This window comes from Xyrauchen texanus, chromosome 10 (genome assembly GCF_025860055.1).
Source record: "Xyrauchen texanus isolate HMW12.3.18 chromosome 10, RBS_HiC_50CHRs, whole genome shotgun sequence".
NCBI classification, from domain to species: Eukaryota; Metazoa; Chordata; class Actinopteri; order Cypriniformes; family Catostomidae; genus Xyrauchen; species Xyrauchen texanus.
In genome coordinates this window covers 19576105-19595446 of record NC_068285.1, presented here as the reverse complement: position 1 = coordinate 19595446, position 19342 = coordinate 19576105, and the positions used below count along the sequence as shown (strand labels likewise).

Below are 19342 nucleotides of genomic sequence, written 5' to 3'. Positions count from 1 at the left end.
CCGGAGGATCCAGCGAAGAGAAGGTCTTTGCTGAAGGAGATTAAATCTAAAGAACTCTCATGACGGGGCGCCTAATATATAGCCTTAGCCACGCCAATCTTGGTGGGCTCTGAGCGCTGGGCTTGAAGCGCTCATTGGGCGCGCATTCAGAGTCGCCCGCCATTGGTTCGAAGCAAGTTGCCGCGAGCACAGCCAATGACCGAAGCTGCCTCGGCTCATTGCTGTCTGCTGTGCAGCTGCAATGCGTTTTACATAAAGACTTCAATATTTCTCGAGAAATGGAGTTTTCCCATAGCGTAAGCTACTTACGCAATAGGAGAGACCTCTCGAGAGGGAACTACTGTTAATGTTATGTTACTGAAAATGTAGTCGCGTCACTACTTTTGGTTGCACAACCCTGCCACTAAGTAAGTTTTAGAGTTGTTTCCAATGCTTCTTACTGATTAATTGACCAATTGTGAGAACACCTTCTGATTTAATCTGACTAATTCTGCACATTGGGTTGTAAATATATAAAACACGATGCTCTATTTAGTGTAGCTTTATTTAATGTTGTTGATATTGTTTGTTATGAATTGTTATTTGAGTGTTTGTGTGTTTGATTGTACAGTACCTTGGTGACAAATGTTCCCATTGGCGCACATGACAACTTTGCATGTAAATGTAAATTTCAAGTAATGCTTCATGAAGTTTTCAATTGCATTTAGGTTTAGCCATATAAGCAACACTATGTAATTGCAAAATTAAGTTAAGCATACTCGAAACTAGTAAACTGTAATGAAATTGATAAGTTCACTCATGACAACCATCAGGTTAACTTGATTACACACTTATTGGGAGATTTACATTATGACTTTTAGGCAATTAATTCACTTTGAATGATTCTTCTCTGCTTGAATGATTAATTTGAGTATGTTTAACTTATCGGGGTATACCAAATGGGGTTTACAGTCTGTCTGTTGTCATGTCATTGTTTGCTTTTTCTCTTCTTCAAAGATTGTATCACAGAGAAAACTCTCGAAAGCTTTACTAAAGCAAGGAAACACAGCCGGAAAATCATCTATTACAGTAAGAATAGACTCCCAACCACACCCTCCAAATTAATTCACAAACAAAAGTCACTCTATATTGTTAAAACCTAAGCGATGACCTCTTTGAAATCACAGGTCACAGCGGAAGAGCTGTCTGGGAATGATGACTATGTGGAGTTAGCCTTCAGTGCCAAGAAACTGGATGACAAGGTGTGACATCTTTGTAATTGCACAGGAAGCACTTTTTAACAATGTATAGACAAATATTTGGTAACATTGGTGTGGAGGTGAGAGTGTGTTTGAGCACCTGTCTGGAGAGAGAGAACGCAGTAAGGAGTTCCACCTGAGATTAATTGCTACTAATTACTGTTTCTATGTTCGCAGTGAGAGATGAAGATAAAAAGTGATGCAGTCCACAGGGAGAGGAGAGAGAGTTGCACACAAGAGACTGTGTTTCTGTGTCACTTGATACAACCGAACATTTATAATTGAAAAATACGGATATTTGCAATGCATGGCTGAAGGTGCTGACCATCAATTATTTTCACTTGGTCAAACACGCGCTTAAGAGTCTCATCTCACATCTGCTCCAGAGGGAAATACCCAGTGGGAATTCCGAGGCTTCCCCCTCCCTTTCGTCATCCTGACGTGGAGCTGACGTAGAGAGAGAGAGAGAGAGAGAGAGAGAGAGAGTGGGACGCGCTGGCCCCCGGATATGTGGCTAAATAGTCTTCCTCCAACTGTACAACTTCATCCAGCAATGCTGGTCGGTGGCACTGGACCCACACTGCCGTTCCTTTCAGTAGTCGGGAGATGAATTGTTCCAGTACCATGAGATCAATGACATCCCCGACGTCGCTGGGCTCCTCAGTCAGCAACCACAGCCAGCAGGCGTCACGGAGCTGTTGAGCTAAGGCAAACGGGTGGCTGACTTCACTCAGCTTCAGGGATCGGAACCACTGGCGCCGCTCTTCTGGACTGTGGCCGACCTGCTGCAGGATGGCTTTCTTCAGCTTGGGGTACCTCAACAGGTTGTCAACTGGGAGTTATTGGGCTGCGAGTTGGGTCTCCCCGGTCAGCAGCGGTAGGATGTGGACTGCCCATTGTGCCCACGTCCATTCCAGAGCTTGGGCTGTGTGTTTGAAGAGCTCCAGAAAGGCCTCTTCCCGAGATGGAATTCCAGAAAGGATCACCTTGTGCCCCCATGTTTGCAAGGATTACACAGGGGTTCGCTGAACCTGCTGGGGTCATGAAGTGTGCACCCTCCTGGGTTACCAAGCTCCACAATGCCAGTCGGTCCTCCTCTTGGCCTCTTAGGAGCACCTCGAACCGTTGTTGCTGTTCCACCCACAGATCCATGAGGGCCTGGTGTTGGCCTCTTCCTTCCCGGGTATCAGTGTGAGCTGAAAAGTGATTTCTGTTATTTTGATAATAAACCTTGACTCACATGGACCGTGAAAACTGGCTCCTTCTTCCTCCTGTATCCGTCACACAACGAATCTTGTCACACAACAAAAGTCTGTGTTTCTGCATAAAAGATAATACAGATCAGCTTTTCAGCACAACACTCTATAACACAGAATTGCAGTCTCTGGTGTGCAAGTCTCTCTCCTCTCCCTGTGGACTGGGTCGCTTTTTATCTCCCCATCTCTCACTGTGAACATAGAAACGTAATTAGTTGCAATTCTTCTCAGATGGAACTCCTTACCACTTTCTCTCTCTCTCCAGATGGCGCCTGACTACACCTCACCTCCACAGTTGGCAACAGAAAAAAACTTCCTTTCAATCCTGCTTTGACATCGAGACATAAAAACTAGTATAGTTTGAGATTGCTCTTTCTTGAAACAGGAATTTGGGGCAGAGCATAACATAGGGTTTGTCCTTCCTCATTTCCTCACTCCTCCATCCTTGAGCCTGTGACCTGGAAACCAGTCAAAGTCTGCCATAGTGTAGGACGTATCAATTTGCTAAATGCACCACGAGGAGGCGAGGATCAAGGACCGAGGGCTGAGGAATCTTACCGAGGATGCTTGAGTGAGGAAACACAGAAGCTTCCTATGCGGAAGACTTTGGTCAAAGCACCTGACACGCATAAATTCTCTTCCCCCTTCACATCTGACACAACAGTTATAATTCATGAAGCAAAGAAAGGAGATGAGGATGCACAATTTCAGAAATGAGAAGTACCCAGTCTCTCTGCTATGATCAATTACTTGCAACTTGATATTGCTAGTCAGAAGTAGTATTTTACTGGACACAAATGTTGTGCGTGCAAGATGGGTCATCAATATTTTTGGTCCCTTTTCCCTTTTAAAATGTAAAATGTGTATGTCTGCTAAAAGATAAATTTGTCAACTTTTAAGAGTAAACTAGCATATAGATGCTGACCTCATAGCTAAAGAAATCAGTTACTACAAAATAGGTTCTTGTTATTAATATACGCTCAAAATAACTCTTTCTTTGTACTTCATTAAATCATGGACAATGGTTCCACATATTTTAAAAGTTTTCTTAAATTAAAATTACCATGTAAGTTCAACTTTAAATATTTCAATTTAAAAATTTTACATGTCAAAATAACTCAACGAAAATCTTTCAGTGATATGATAACAGGAAATGTTGGCATGCTAAATACATGCTGGTGGGAAGCACTATTGAGTGCAACTTAGGGTGCTTCTCATTTCCTAAATTGTGCATCCTCGATTTCTTGCTCCTCCATCCTCGAACCGTGACCCGGAAACCGATCAAAGTCTGCATAATTAAGGACATATCAATTCTCTTAATGCACCGCAAGGAGGCGAGGACAGAGGACGGATGAAGCTTAATGAGGATACTTGAACATGGAAGCACAGGAGCTTCCTATGCTCAGGACATTGTGGTCGAAGCACCTGACGCAGGCATATATTCTCCTCCCCCTTTAGATTTAACACAAAAGTTTTAATTCATGTTTCACTTTTGCAGTTTAAATAAAATGTATTTGTCACATACTTCAACAGTGCATCTTGAGTTGTTTGGAATTATTATGATTATAGTAATAAATTAAGTTTCAATAGCATAAAGGCAAGTGTACCAAGTTACTGCAGCTGCGTAAAAAGTGACGCTTGAGTGAGCAGGACATTTAATTTACAAATCCATCTTGCTTTGATTCCTCTGTCCTCATTTCCTTTCCTTCCATCCTTTCCCAAGAGGGTGGAGTAAAGAAACAAGAAAAGGAAGCACAGAATTTAAGGAATGGGAAGCATCCTCGATCACGATGCTACAGTTAGCACAGCAATTGCTCAATGGATAAAGCAATATGTATCATACTCATAATGTATCGGCCCTCAACCTAGGCTCCAGCTCCACTCTCCACCATGATGGTTACCTCTAAAACTACAACACATGTTCTTCAAAAAAAAACATTAAACTTTAACAAGTCTATGCCTTTATATTCATCTTGCACAAAGACACATAAAATTAAACAAAATTTAAATATTTAATCTCCCCATCGAGTCCTTTAGAAAGCATGCATGGAACTGGAAATCCTCTGCCCAGTTTCAGTTAACCAAACAAAAATGATGTTTTCCCAATGCAAATGGATTTAGTAAAGCTGACGAGACACTTTTTATTAGTTGAATCAACAATTTTCCCCAATTTTTGGAATGCCCAATTCCCACGACTTACTAGGTCCTCGTGGTAGAGCGGTTACTCACACTAATCTGGGTGGTGGAGGACAAATCTCAGTTGCCTCTGCTTCTGAGACCATCAATCTGCACATCTTGTCATGTGGCTTGCTGTGCATGCTACTGTCCGCGATTCATGCCAACATACCACATGCCCCATTGAGAGCGAGAACCACTTAATCGCAACCATGATGAGGTTACCCCATGTGACTACCCTCCCTAGCAACTCAGCACAATCTGGATTGGAACTCGTGACTCCAGGGATGGTAGTCAGCGTCAATACTTGCTGAGCTACCCATGCCCCCATCAACATGGGAGGATTGAGTAAAGTTGACAACAGTGAACTTTTTTTTGAGAATACCATCATCAAAATGAACACAGTTTTTAAATGCACAAAGGACCTTTTAGAAAAGCAATATTGAAAAGATGTGCATTCAGGTTAAGTCTCGTTCCATCCTTAAATGGGAGTAAGTCAGGACAGGCCATTCATTACAGCAACAGATGAGCCTAGGATTGCCGCTCAATCAATCAAAAATTCATTAAAAATGCTGCTTTATGAAGCGTCAACTCTTAAACACACTTTATTTTTCTCTTCTCTTATCCTAGTATGAGTGTTTTATGTATCTTATTCATGAGAATGAGTTTGGGGATTTTTAGAAGTTGTTTTTATTTTCTTCAGGACTTTTTTAGCAAGTCAGATCCATTTCTGGAAATCTTCAGAGTGAATAACGATGGAACAGCATCACTGGTGCACAGAACAGAGGTGAGATGCACACATGTAAACACATATATTGTATACATATTCAGTAAATAAAATGCATTAACTGATTAACTGTTCTTGATTTTTTTTCTTTTTTATAGACCATAATGAACAACCTTAGTCCTGTCTGGAAATCATTTAAAGTTTCTTTAAACACACTCTGCAGTGGAGACCAAGAGCGAGAGCTAAGGGTAAGACTGACTAGTTTCCTTTTCATGTTGGCAAGCTCTTAATGTAGACCTGAAATCAAGCCACCATCCTAATATGAATTAGCACCACAGGTTTTAAAGTGATATTCATTATAACCATTGACTGAACTATACCTTTAAATGCTATTGATGACATTTTTAAAAAAGTATATTTTGACTGGATCCACTATTAATATATTATAAATCAATAATCTAAGCAATTCTAATTATAATTAGACATGCTCTTTAAGATGTTTATAAAATCTCATAAACCAATGAATCATCTTATTGACATACTACTGCAGTGGTATCAACACACCCCTTACAAGGCTTTTATTTCAGCATAGTTTTTTCTTGCACTTTATTTCAGTTTCAGCTTGACCATTTGGTCACATCAGAATCATCTTGGCAGATTTATGTAATGCTAGTCCTTTCCATTCTGCATCACCATTCCAGCTGACATCTCTCATAGTGAGCTAATTACTGAGTGGGTAAATGGAGCTTGGCTGTGTGAAGGGTCCTGACAGTTAGCTGAGAGGAGCAGACATGGTGGAACCAAGGACAGAAATTGATGTTATTGCCCTTTAGTCCATCCAAACCCACACAGTCCTGGTTTTGAGCAGTCAGGAGCCACCAAGAAAACTTCCTGTCCTTTGATGCAACTGTAAACATGAAAATTACAGCAGCTCTATGGAGAGCAAACAGCCTTGTTTGCTGGAACCAGAAAATAGGCCTAGACTCAAAGTAAATCATACTATCTAGGCTTATCTTGAGATGTTGGTGTTAAAGGGTAACGAATGGAGTTGGAATGACTAGAGCTTCTTATTTTCTTAGCAGATGCAAAAACTTGACAGATGTACTGTGACAGACTGTCACGAACCCCGCTCCTCTGCCCCATCCCCGCTTCCTCGAGCACGCACACGCGCTCCCCTTTGTCCAGCTCACGCGCACGCTCGGCTTCACCGAGCACACACACGCACTCTGCGAGCTGCATTCGCCGCTTCCCGCCCTCGCTCCGCCCCCTCGAGCTTCTATGCTCGTTTTGCTCGCTCGAGCTTGCACGCTCGTTTTACTCCTACGAGCTCACATGCTCGTACACTATCTCCCCCCCTCGGGCTCACATGCCCACTTCTATCGCCAGAACATTATGTACACCTGCACTCGCGTCATCTGCACTCCTGTTCATTGTATACACCTGCATTCGTCCCTATCACCTGTCATTGTTTACACCTGCACTCGTCTCTATAAATATCACAGCACATTCGTCTCCCACTTGTTGGTTATTGTATTTAGTGTCCTTGCCCCCCGCTAGTCTCGCCTAGTTTTGAACTCCTCTTGTTTACCCCTTAGCTTGCCAACTCCCCTTGTTCCCCTGTCGTCAATCCCGCTAGTCCCGTCTTGTTCTACGCCATAATTGTTAACTGTTTTCCCGGCTTCGACCTCCCGCTCTCGTTGACCACTCTCTCCCGGATTTGCCCCTTCCTTCTATTCTGATTCCCCGGCTCCTACATCACGCTCCCCTTTGACACCTCTTCACTGGATTTGCCCTTTTTTTGTACTTTGCACGCTTTGTGTTTAATAAAGCTGTTTTGTATTCGACATTGTGACTGTCTCTTCTTGTGCGGGTTACAGAATAACCAACCCTACCGAAGACAGTCACAATGTCCCGCGCTGACGATGTACGCAGCTCAATACAGCGGATTGTCGCGGCGCGTTCTGTGCGCGGATTTACCGTTGGGAGTCATGATCGCGCGCTCACAGCCCAGGGACAGCAGGTACGTGCAATTTTTGATTTTTGTCACCCTGTTCTACCTGTGTCTGTCCCTGAGCCCGTTTATGCTCACAACGCATTTCTGAGCGCCGTGAGCCTTCAATCCCCTGAGAGGTTTGACGGCTCTTCGGGCGTTTACCAAGAGTTGGTTATGCAGGGCAGCGGTTATAGAACGAATAGCCGTGCCCTTAACATTATGGACCCAGCGGCCCAACTCTTGGTTTTGCGTCAGGGGAGTCAACCCTTGGAGGCTTATGTGACTGACTTTTGTGCCCTGGCTAACCAGGTGAATTTTGATGAGGTGGCTCTAAAAGACATTTTTCAATATGGACTGAATGAGCCAGCCTCATCATTCATGCCTGGTGGTCGCTGCTCTCTCAACCTGGCTCAGTTCATTGACCTCACCCTACTGTACGCTGGTTCCTCGTTTACTGTGGGGGAGGCAGAAACTGAACCAGCGTTCCACACCACGGCCCCAGTCTCGAAGCCTACCACGGCCCCCGTCTTGAAGCCTACCACGGCCCCCGTCTCAAAGCCTACCACGGCCCCAGTCCCGAAGCCTGACACGGCCCCAGTCCCGAAGCCTGTCACGGCCCCAGTCCTGAAGCCTGTCACGGCCAACGAGCCAGCGCCCATGCCCACCACAGCCAACGAGCCAGTGCCCATGCCCGCCACGACCAACGAGCCAGCGCCCATGCCAGCCACAGCCAATGAGCCAGCGCCTGTAGCCTCGACCGCCCCAGAGCCAGCGCCTGTAGCCTCGACCATCCCCATGGCCACATCCCCTGTTGGCCGAAGACGTCCGAGAAGGAAGAGGGCCCCTTCTCCCCAGTCTCGTGTTGTGCTCAAGACCGCAGAGGTTCCCCCAGGGTCTTCCATGACTCTGCCGGGCTCTACTCCGCCCTCAGAGTCTTCCACGACTCTGCCGACCTCTGCTCCGCCCTCAGAGTCTTCCACGACTCTGCCAGCCTCTGCTCCGCCCTCAGAGTCTTCCACGGCTCTGCCAGCCTCTGCTCGCCCCTCAGAGCCCTCGCGGCCTCCACCTCACGAGCCTCCCAAGGCTCCTCCTCCCAAGCCTCCCAGGGCTCCTCCTTTCGAGCCTCCCAGGGCTCCTCCTCTCGAGCCTCCTAGGGCTCCGTTTCTTGAGCCTCCCAGAGCTCTACCTCCCAAGCCCCCCAGGGTTCTGCCTTTCAAGTCTCTCGAGCCTCCCAGAGCTCTACCCCTCAAGCCTCCCAGAGCTCCGCCTCTCAAGCCTTCTCCTCCCGAGTCTTTCAAGGCTCCTCCTCCCAGGCCTCCCAGAGCTCTACCTCCCAAGCCCCCCAGGGTTCTGCCTTTCAAGTCTCTCGAGCCTCCCAGAGCTCTAACCCTCGAGCCTCTCAGGGCTCCGTCCCTCGAGTCTTTCATGGCTCCACCCCTCAAGCCTCTCAGGGCTTCTCCTCTCGAGTATTTCAGGGCTCCACCCCTCAAGCCTCTCACGGCTTCCCCTCTCGAGTCTTTCAGGGCTCCTCCTCCTCTCAAGCCTCTCAGGGCTCCCCCTCTTGAGTCTTTCAGGGCTCCTCCTCCCATCGAGCCTCTCAGGGCTCCGTCCCTTGAGTCTTTCATGGCTCCACCCCTCAAGCCTCTCACGGCTTTGCCTCTTGAGTCTCTCAGGGTTCCTCCCCCTCTCAAGCCTCTCAGGGCTTCCCCTCGAGTCTTTCAGGGCTCCTCCTCCCCTCGAGCCTCTCAGGGCTCTGTCCCTAGAGTCTTTCATGGCTCCACCCCTCAAGCCTCTCACGGCTTCGCCTCTCGAGTCTCTCAGGGCTCCTCCCCCTCTCAAGCCTCTCAGGGCTTCCCCTCTCGAGTCTTTCAGGGCTCCTCCTCCCCTTGAGTCTCTCAGGGCTCCTCCTCCCCTCGAGCCTCTCAGGGCTCCTCCGCCCCTCGAGGCTTTCATGGCTCCACCCCTCAAGCCTCTCACGGCTTCGTCTCTCGAGTCTCTCAGGGCTCCTCCTCCTCTCGAGCCTCTCAGGGCTCCGCCCCCCAAGCCTCTCGAGCTTTCCAGGACTCTGCCCGCCTCTCGGGCCTCCTACGGCTCCCCCTCCAGAGCCTCCAACGGCTCCACCTCCCGAGCCTCTCACGGCTCTGCTCCCAAAGACTCCAGAGCTTTCTACGGCTCTGCCTCTCGAGCCTCCTACGGCTCCGCCTCTCGGGCCTCCTACGGCTCTACCCCCCGAGACTACAGAGCCTGCCAGGTCGTCGCCTCGGTAACCTCCCACGGCGCCACCTCCCTTGGCTCCACCTCCTGAGCCTTCCAGGCCTTCGCCCCTAAAGCCTCCTTCGGCTTCACCTCCAGAGCCTTCCAGGCCTCCACCTCCAGAGCCTTCCAGACCTACCCCCCTAAAGCCTCCCTTGGCTCCACCTCCAGAGCCTTCCAGGCCTTCGCTCCTAAAGCCTCCTTCGGCTCCACCTCCAGAGCCTTCCAGGCCTTCGCCCCTAAAGCCTCCTTCGGCTCCACCTCCAGAGCCTTCCAGAACCCCACCTCCAGAGCCGCCTCTGACGGCACCGCCTTTCACGGCTCAGCCCGGACCTCCTGACCCCCTTCCTGTCCTGTGGCTTCTTCCCTGGCCTCCGGACCCTATTCCTGTCCGGTGGTCACCTTCCAGACCCCCCGGACCCAGTCGCTGTCCTCCAGTCGCCTTCCAGACCCCCTGACCCAGTCTCTGCCCTTTGGATGCCCCCTAGATCTCCCGACCACCCGCCTGTCCGCTATGTTCCCCTTGAACTTGCCTTGAAACTGCCCATTGACCCCATGGACTGTCTCATTTCACTCTGTGCCCCTTGGACTGCCCTCAATTTTGTTTGTGTGTTTTGTGGGTTGTCTGTTCAGGGTTTTTTGTTTGTTGGGATCGTCAAGCACCACTTCCCAGAGGTCGCGCTCCTCACAACCGAGCGCGGCCGTCAGGAGCCGTCCGTTATAGAGGGGGGAGTACTGTCACAAAACCCGCTCCTCTGCCCCATCCCCGCTTCCTCAAGCACGCACACGCGCTCCCCTTTGTCCAGCTCACGCGCACGCTCGGCTTCACCGAGCACACACACGCACTCTGCGAGCGTACTCGCTCGCTTCCCGCTCCCTCGCTCCGCCCCCTCGAGCTTCTACGCTCGTTTTGCTCGCTCGAGCTTGCACGCTCGTTTTACTCCTACGAGCTCACATGCTCGTACACTATCTCCCCCCCTCGGGCTCACATGCCCACTTCTATCGCCAGAACATTATGTACACCTGCACTCGCATCATCTGCACTCCTGTTCATTGTATACACCTGCACTCGTCCCTATCACCTGTCATTGTTTACACCTGCACTCGTCTCTATAAATATCACAGCACATTCGTCTCCCGCTTGTTGGTTATTGTATTTAGTTTCCCGTGTCCTTGCCCCCCACTAGTCTCGCCTAGTTTTGAACTCCTCTTGTTTACCCCTTAGCTTGCCAGCTCCCCTTGTTCCCCTGTCGTCAATCCCGCTAGTCCCGTCTTTTTCTACGCCATAGTTGTTAACTGTTTTCCCGGCTTCGACCTACCGCTCTCGTTGACCACTCTCTCCCGGATTTTCCCCTTCCTTCTATTCTGATTCCCCGGCTCCGACATCACGCTCCCCTTTGACGCCTCTTTACTGGAAGACGCCCTTTTTTTGTACTTTGCACGCTTTGTGTTTAATAAAGCTGTTTTGTATTCGACATTGTGACTGTCTCTTCTTGTGCGGGTTACACAGTCAATTCCTCTTGACAAGTTATTTTAACAGTGAAAGGAGTGGACAATGAAATTACTTTTATTTCTGTGACAGCCTGATTTGACATTTTAAGTTTTTACTTTGTAAACATTTAACCCAAAAGAAGAGTAGTGATTCAGGTAACTGAATCAGATACAGTATAATTACAGGCAAAGTATCCATTAAGTATGCATTTTGCATATCTAAATAGTGTGGCCTTAAATACTGTGAGTGTTTGTGGTAAAATCATAATCCTGCAGTATCAGTTGTCCCTGCAGTCTTTAGTTATTTCAAGTATTATGCATTTATTCAGTCAACTGAATACTCAGTTTCTGTGTATGTTTGCTCCCTAGATTGTATTACTTTTTTTGTTTTTTTTTCTCTTCAACACACACAGAGAGAGAGAGAGAGAGAGAGAGAGAGATTTTAGATTTTACAAAGACTTTATTAAAAACAATTGTAAAAAAAAAACAACACTCAACCAAGTGAAATCACATTAAATCAACACACTTTTGAAAAAGAGATTATTCTCTACAACAGAGCAGAGCACGTCCGTGTGACACCAAATATTGGAAAACTTTCCCAGATCATTCATCAGACTGTAATAATTAAAATCTATTCTTAAACGTGATTTTAACATTTTAACAAATACAAAAACAGCATCATCATCTGTAGATCCTTCAACCTTATTTCGTCTACTCGTATACGCAGCCATCTTTGCTCTTCCCAAAATAAAATTAAAGAGTTGACACTGCTCCCTCTTTTTTTGGGAATACCTGTAGCCTAGAATAAACAGCTGCTTGGAAAAACTACACCAAACATTTTAAAAAGATCTTCCAACATAGAGAACATTGGCACAAGCCGACAACAGTCCGTAAAACAGTGAAAAACTGTCTCACGCAGCGTACAAAAGGGGCAGTCATGATTGATATCAGGATTTAAAACAGAGATAAAAGAATTAACAGCCACAGCTGTATGTAAAATTCTCCATTGCAAATCTGCAACCTTCTTCAACAACGGTTGTTTATACAGCGCTCTCCATTCAGGTCCATCACCCTCTATCAGCCCCAAGCGAGCTCTCCATGGAGTGTCAATTTTACCATTTAACTTATCTTTGTTCAAAATTTTTAGGAACAATCTGTATAACAGTTTCTTATCTGCATCATGAATAAACAGACCTGAATTTTTGGTTTCTAAAAAAAAACCTGTACAGTCCTTAAAATCTGGGAGAACCTTCACCAAAGGGAAAATATCATCAACACTCTGTTGAACAGAACCATCACAATAACAATGCAACAATGTGCGTTCGGCATCTGTTAAAAACTCTTTCCACTTTTTAAGCAACAATTCAATCATGCGAATAGAATGCACCTTCAGATGAGAGGCAAGGAGTAGAGCATTGTCCATGTTTGCACCTGTAAGCTGAATTACATGTCCCAAAGTCACAACATTAGACGAACAGAACTGTTTGAGTAAACTGGGACCTAGTTGACAGGTTACACTCAAACGGGTCCCATACACAACTGGCTCTTGAAGAAGCCAATAGAGTGACCTGTGATGCTCTGTCCTCTCCATTTTAAATAAATTCCAAACTTTGAGCAGTCCACGGTAGAAACTTGACAATCCACTGGTGTTGAGCTGTTTTAAGTCCAACAGAAACAGTGTTCTGTTTAGGCCCAATCCACCTAGCTGGTTCAAGATAGTACATGCCAACGGTCTCCACACTAGATCTGCGGGACCACACAGAAACCTCTGCACGAACTGGAAACGGAAAGTTGCCCCTCTACTGTTCAGATGAACTAAACCTTGTCCTCCTTCATCTTTCGGCAAAATTAAACGCTTTGAGGTGTCCAATGCAGACGATCCCAAAAGAAGTCGACAAGAAGTGCCTGAATCTTTGACAGCAGATCTGGAGGAGGATCCACACATGATAAACGATGCCATAAAGTGGAGGAAACCAAGTTGTTAATAACAAGAACTCGACCTCGATAAGACATTTTCGGTAAAATCCACTTCCATCTGGCAAAACACCCTTTAGTCTTTTCAAGAACATTATCCCAGTTTTTAAGAACAAAAATTTCATCACCCAAAAATACACCCAAATATTTTAACCCCCCCTCTGTCTTCCAATTTAAACCCAAAGGCAATTGAAACTGTTTTTCTGTCACTCCTATACAGAGAGCTTCACTTTTGCTCCAGTTTACTCTGGCTGAAGAAATTATACCATATTGAACTATAACGTTTGCTAGGATATCAATATCTTGTTGATTATCCACCATGACGACTAAATCATCATATGCAGATAACTTTAAAGGTATATTACACCCTGGTAAAATCACACCTTGTAAAACAGATCCACGTCTATGTAATAAAGGTTCAAAAGCCAAAGAATATAACATGCCAGAAAGGGCACAACCCTGTCTAATTCCCCGCTGAACCTGAAAAGGAGCGCTCAAAACACCATTGACTTTTAAAACACTCTGAACATCACAATACAAAGTCTTGAGCTTATTGATAAAACCCGGAGTAAAACCAAAAGCAATCATTGTTTGCCATAAATATTCGTGTTCAACACGGTCAAAAGCTTTCTCTTGATCAATAGAAACAATTCCCATTTTAAGACCAAAAAGCTTAGAAATTTCTAACAGGTCTCGAATGAGAACGATGTTATCAGAAATCAGCCGGCCAGGGATACAGTAGGTCTGATCAGGCAAAACAACTTGTTCCATCACTTTGCTAAGTCTATTCGCCAATACTTTGGAGAGTAGCTTATAATCAGTACAAAGCAAGGACACAGGCCTCCAATTTTTTATGAGCTGCAGATCACCTTTTTTTGGCAGCAAGGTAAGAACTGCCCTCCTACAACTTAGAGGCAGACGTCCATTGGCTAGGCTATCTTTCAGCACTGCCAGAAGATCTTCTCCAATTATAAACCAAAGAAACTTATAAAAATCAACAGGTAGACCATCTAGTCCTGGAGTTTTTCTGCTCTGCATACTCTGCAAAGTTATATACAGTTCACCCAGGACAATATCTGCTTCCAGCACCACATTACTGTCTTGTTTAACCTGGGGAAGACCAGAATAAAAACTCTGAGCCAACATCTGTTCCTCTTGGTGTTCACATTTATACAAATCACAGTAAAAACTAACAGCATGTTTACGAATATCAGCATGATCAGACAACACACGTCCAGAGTCAGACTTTAAACTGTGAATGTATCTCTTTTGACCATTTTTCCGCTCCAATCCCAAAAAAAAATGAGATGGAACATCCATTTCTACTACGTTCTTAAAACGGGACCTAATAAGAGCCCCTTGTGCTGATACCCCAAGCAAGTTCGTTAACACAGACTTTTTGACCTCAAGAGCTTCAAGATAACATTGATCCTTTGTGGCCTCAGCCAAAAACTGGAGCTCCTCTACTTCAGACTCCAGAGCTTTTACTGACTTCAATAAGACTTTGGTAACATTACAGTTATATTGCTGACACAACTGTTTTGTTTGAACTTTTCCAAAGTCCCACCATTGTTGTAAAGACATAAAATCATTTTTTGTACTTTGATGGTTTTTCCAAAAAGATACAAAAACTTCTTTAAAATGTGCATCTTCAAGTAGAGCTGTATTAAAATGCCAGTAGGCACTACTGGGCTTTAAACACTTCAAAAAGACACAAATCACAACGAGTGAGTGATCAGAAAACCCAACAGGGCTAATAAAACAGTTTTTAACAACATTGAGATGATACTTAAAACAATAAAAACGGTCAAGTCTGGCCATAGACAATAAATTGTCTTTACAATGAGTCCAGGTGTATTGACTTTGTTTATCATGTAACCCTCTCCACACATCCTGTAACTCAAGAGTCTCTACTAACTGAATCAGACGGGTGCGAGAGGCAGGGTGAGGCTCTACATGATTTCTATCAAGTCTACGCTCTGTGCAATTCCAGTCTCCACCTATAAATAAAAACTCTTTATCATTGCAGTCTCTAATAACATCATTTACAGTTTCCAAAAAAGTCAATCTCTCTTTACCAACGGCTGGAGCATATACAGTGATGAACACAAGTTGTACATTTTCATACATAACTCTGACTTTTAACAGTTGACCTTTAACAATCTCTTCACACTTAACAGATTGAGGATTGAAATTGAAACTCTTGGAAAAAATAACACCTACTCCACAACTATTACTAGTTTTGTGACTTAAAAAAACGTCACCCTCCCATTCTCTCTTCCAATCAACTTCGTTTTCAAGAGTACTATGTGTCTCTTGTACAAAGATCACATCCAACTTTTTAAGGGAGCACAGTCTGAAAAAAGAAGCTCTTTTTCTTTCATCTCTAGCTCGATTCAAATACAGGCTGCCTATTTTTAACTCACTCATGAAACAAAAGAAAAAAAAGAAACCAAACAAAAAACAAGAAAAAAACAAAAATTAAAAACTAGACATATTCGCCATCTTCTAGCTGTCTTTAAACTTTCAAAACAAGTTTCTTTAAGCGATACATTTCTTGATTAGTAAAAATTTTCTCCCCTGCACTTTCAGAACTTTTTGAAAATTTTTTTACTGAATCAATGAAAAGTTGTAGATCAGGAAACACACTCTCAAGGTTAACATTCCTAGCCCCTTTGGTACTCTTAAGAAACTTCTTAATACTCAACATAGAGTAGCCACCTCTTTCCAGAGGCAAAGACTGTGAGGAAACTATAGATTCTACATCTGAGTCTACCTCAACATCACTATAAGAGGTTTGGGAGCAATCATGAAGAGGAAAAGTTTCCATTTTTCCAGAGAATAGAAAATCATCTCTTGTTTTCCTTTTCTTAGCATTATCTTCACCAGATCTGTCATCTACTAACATCTCACTTTCTTCAGTCAAAGAACATACTACCTCCTCTACTTCCTTCTGAAAGCTACTACTGCCTTCTTCCATATCCCGCTGTTGGCTGTCCTCAACTAGAGAGGGAGCCTGAAAAAGCTCTTCATTCTTTTGTGGTGAACTTTTATTTTGTTCAAACTTTTGAGTTTTATATGATGATTTTGTTTTTTTTTTTAAACCGTCTGATTCATTCCGTTTTTGTCCCTGAGAATGTTTTGGTTCATTCTGTTTTTGTCCCTGGGTTTTATCCGATTCACTCTGTTTTTGACCCTGAGTTTTAACCGATTCACTCTGTTTTTGACCCTGAGATTTATCCGATTCACTTTGTTTTTGTCCCTGAGTTTTATCCGGTTCACTCTGTTTTTGTCCCTGAGTTTTATCGGATTCACTCTGTTTTTGTCCCTGAGTTTTATACGATTCACTCTGTTTTTGTCCCTGAGTTTTATCCAATTCACTCTGTTTTTGTCCCTGAGTTTTATCTGATTCACTCTGTTTTTGTCCCTGAGTTTTATCCGATTCACTCTGTATTTGTCCCTGAGTGTTATCCGATTCACTCTGTATTTGTCCCTGAGTGTTATCCGATTCACTTTGTTTTTGTCCCTGAGTTTCATGTAACTTACTTTGTTTAGGTCCCTGAAAAACCTTTACTACATTCTGTTTTTGTCCTTGTGATTTATTTGTTTTGTCCAATTTTTGTCCCTGAAATTCGTTTAATTCATTTTGTTTTTGTCTCTGAGATGTGCTTTACTCACCCTGATCTAAGGTCTTATTACTAAATCCCGCAGGGAATTTCTCTGGGCATGATCGTATAATGTGACCCTCCATTCCACATCCAAAACATTTCATTTTCTCAGACGTTACATAAACGTTGTAATCATAATCATCCACTCTGAACTTAAACACTAAATTTAAATCTTCATTGCTATTTTTAAGAACCATGAAAACCTGCCTTCTAAAAGAGACAACATGTCTCAAATTCGGAGATTTACAGCCAAGGCCAATTGTTTTAATCGGAGACATTAGCTGTCCATGTCTCGAAAGTTCCCTCTCTAACATTTCGTTGCTGATGAACGGAGGGACTTGCGACAAAATAATCTTTTTAGCCGGATTAACGAGCGGCACCGCTTGAATCAAGATATCTTTGATCGTTACACCTTGTTCAACAATTGTTGCAACTTTCTCAAAGCTATCTACAAAAATCACAACACCGTTGTTCATCCTCGACGCGGATTTAACGCTATCATATCCAACAATTCCTCCGACTGCCAAAGCGCAATCCTCCACCGAACAGTCTATAGTTGGACAAAGTTTAAAGGCATGTCGACGCGTGAGCGTTTCCAGCCCCGCTCCTCCAACACCACGAGCCGGCATGACTACCGGTTACACCGGTTGTCGCCGTCACCAAGACAACTAACCCACTTAGAATACACCACTAACAATAAACTAAATAAAACTAAAACAACATAGAAAAAAAAGAGCAAAAAGGAGAAATAAACACTCACGCAAACACCACGCTCCCAATCTCGCACCACTCACCCAACTTCCGCTCAGAGAGACAGAGAGAGAGAGAGAGAGAGAGAGAGAGATCGATTTCAGCACTGCCTGTGTAAAATACTCATTGGTATGCCAATGCAGGTTGGGGGATTGGAGCTGTATCGTAATAATCTGTCTCTAAGGATGATTCTTTCTATGTATTCTCATAACGATGCAGCATTGAGATAAGATTTAGTCTATACTGAGAACTCATCAAATCCTGAACAAAATTATGTTTGTAAAGAAAGTAAAAGACAAGCACCAAGAGAGAGATAAAGAAAGAGAGTATAAAACAAATAGAGCCAACATCCTAATTTATTAAGCTGAGAGAGAGAATTTAATACCTTGATCAGCTCAATATTGGCACTTTACTTTGCTGCCCTCAGCCTTAGTTGAAAATAAATGGCACTTGAACTAAATGCTTGGAAACTTGCCATTCTGGATTAAGCTTTTGGTAAGTGGCTGAATGAGCAGTTTTACTAAATATTCATTTAAAGCTTGTTAAAGGAAAATTTCAGGCATATGTTCAAATATTGCTCATTGTACTAAATATTTGTATCATGTCCCTCTAAGGTGATGTTGGACAGTCAAGGGCATTAGACAGATGGGAAAACTTTTCTTTAAGGTGGCATGAATAAACATGAACTGTTTTGTTTAATATGCATGGCTTCTTGACTCTGTGTGCTCCACAGACAGTGATGTTTCTGCAGCGCAAACACATATTTAATTCAGATTCTTAGAATTACAAGTCAGAACCGAAAACCACTTCGTCACTTGTGAATCATGTCTTTTGTGAGACATATCAATAGATATAATGTATAAGATAGGAATGTTAAACTGTTTGCTGCAACCTGATCTCATAGCACAATGCTACTATACAGTATTTTCATTTTTACAAAATGATTTTTATGTGCCTTGTTGTTCATTTCGCGGCAGTTTCCTTGTCAGATATACACGAGGTGCTACAATAATGACTTTTATACACTTTAAAACAAATCACAAGTAAACGGCAGGTTAGTAGTTCATCACCCCTTACTTTTCATCCTGTTCCTCACACTGCTTCCTTATGACATAAAAAAAATTATTTACCATAGCAAAAAGTGTCACAGAAGCACCCAAAAATGACATGGTTCCTTTAGCATTTTTACACTAAGGTTTAGGTTTAAGGTTTAGGTTAGGGAGGAATGTTTTTTTTTTAAAACTCAATAGAATATCTACCTTCAAAACCTGCATATCACATTTGCTTTTTATGACACTATCAGTTACGTTTAGGTTTAAGGTTTAGTGTAGGGATGCTGAACCCTCATCTGTCTGGGAGACAATTGCACTTGCTTTTAGCTAGGGATGTCCCGATACCACCCTCATGTACTGGTACTCATACTTGTAAAAATAGAGTTATAGAGACAGTGACAGTAATAGAGACAGTGTTGTACTGATGCTCATAGCTTTTAAGGCTCCTGCTTGGGTCATACAGGGAAAACAACATCATGAGCACCGCACACTCTGTTTGTAGCAGATGACAGGTTACAGATATTGGCGAGTCCCAAAAATGTAGTATCTCAACTCATTCTCAAAGAAACGGTATCAGCCACACAGTGGAAATTTCACGTTGGAGATCTCGCAAAAATGTTGCCATATGTTTGCCACAGTTGCGTATTTTTCATGAAATCAGGGCTGTGTTTCCCAAAAAGCATTGCAAACTTAAGTTGATCGTAGAGACCATTGCCGCCAATGGTTTCTACAATCTACTTAGGTTTATGATGCTTTTGGGAAACA

At 43.9% G+C, this 19342-nt stretch overlaps 1 protein-coding gene across 1 annotated transcript in view; it reads left to right on the top strand.

Annotated features, from left to right (window-relative positions):
* LOC127650043 (copine-4-like) overlaps positions 1 to 19342 on the top strand; it is a 69923-nt gene that overhangs the window by 29989 nt on the left and 20592 nt on the right. Inside the window, exons 4-7 of the mRNA XM_052135172.1 lie at positions 997 to 1068; positions 1167 to 1241; positions 5373 to 5456; positions 5555 to 5644. Coding sequence (XP_051991132.1) covers positions 997 to 1068; positions 1167 to 1241; positions 5373 to 5456; positions 5555 to 5644 — 321 coding nt within the window. The remainder of the gene's footprint in view (positions 1 to 996; positions 1069 to 1166; positions 1242 to 5372; positions 5457 to 5554; positions 5645 to 19342) is intronic.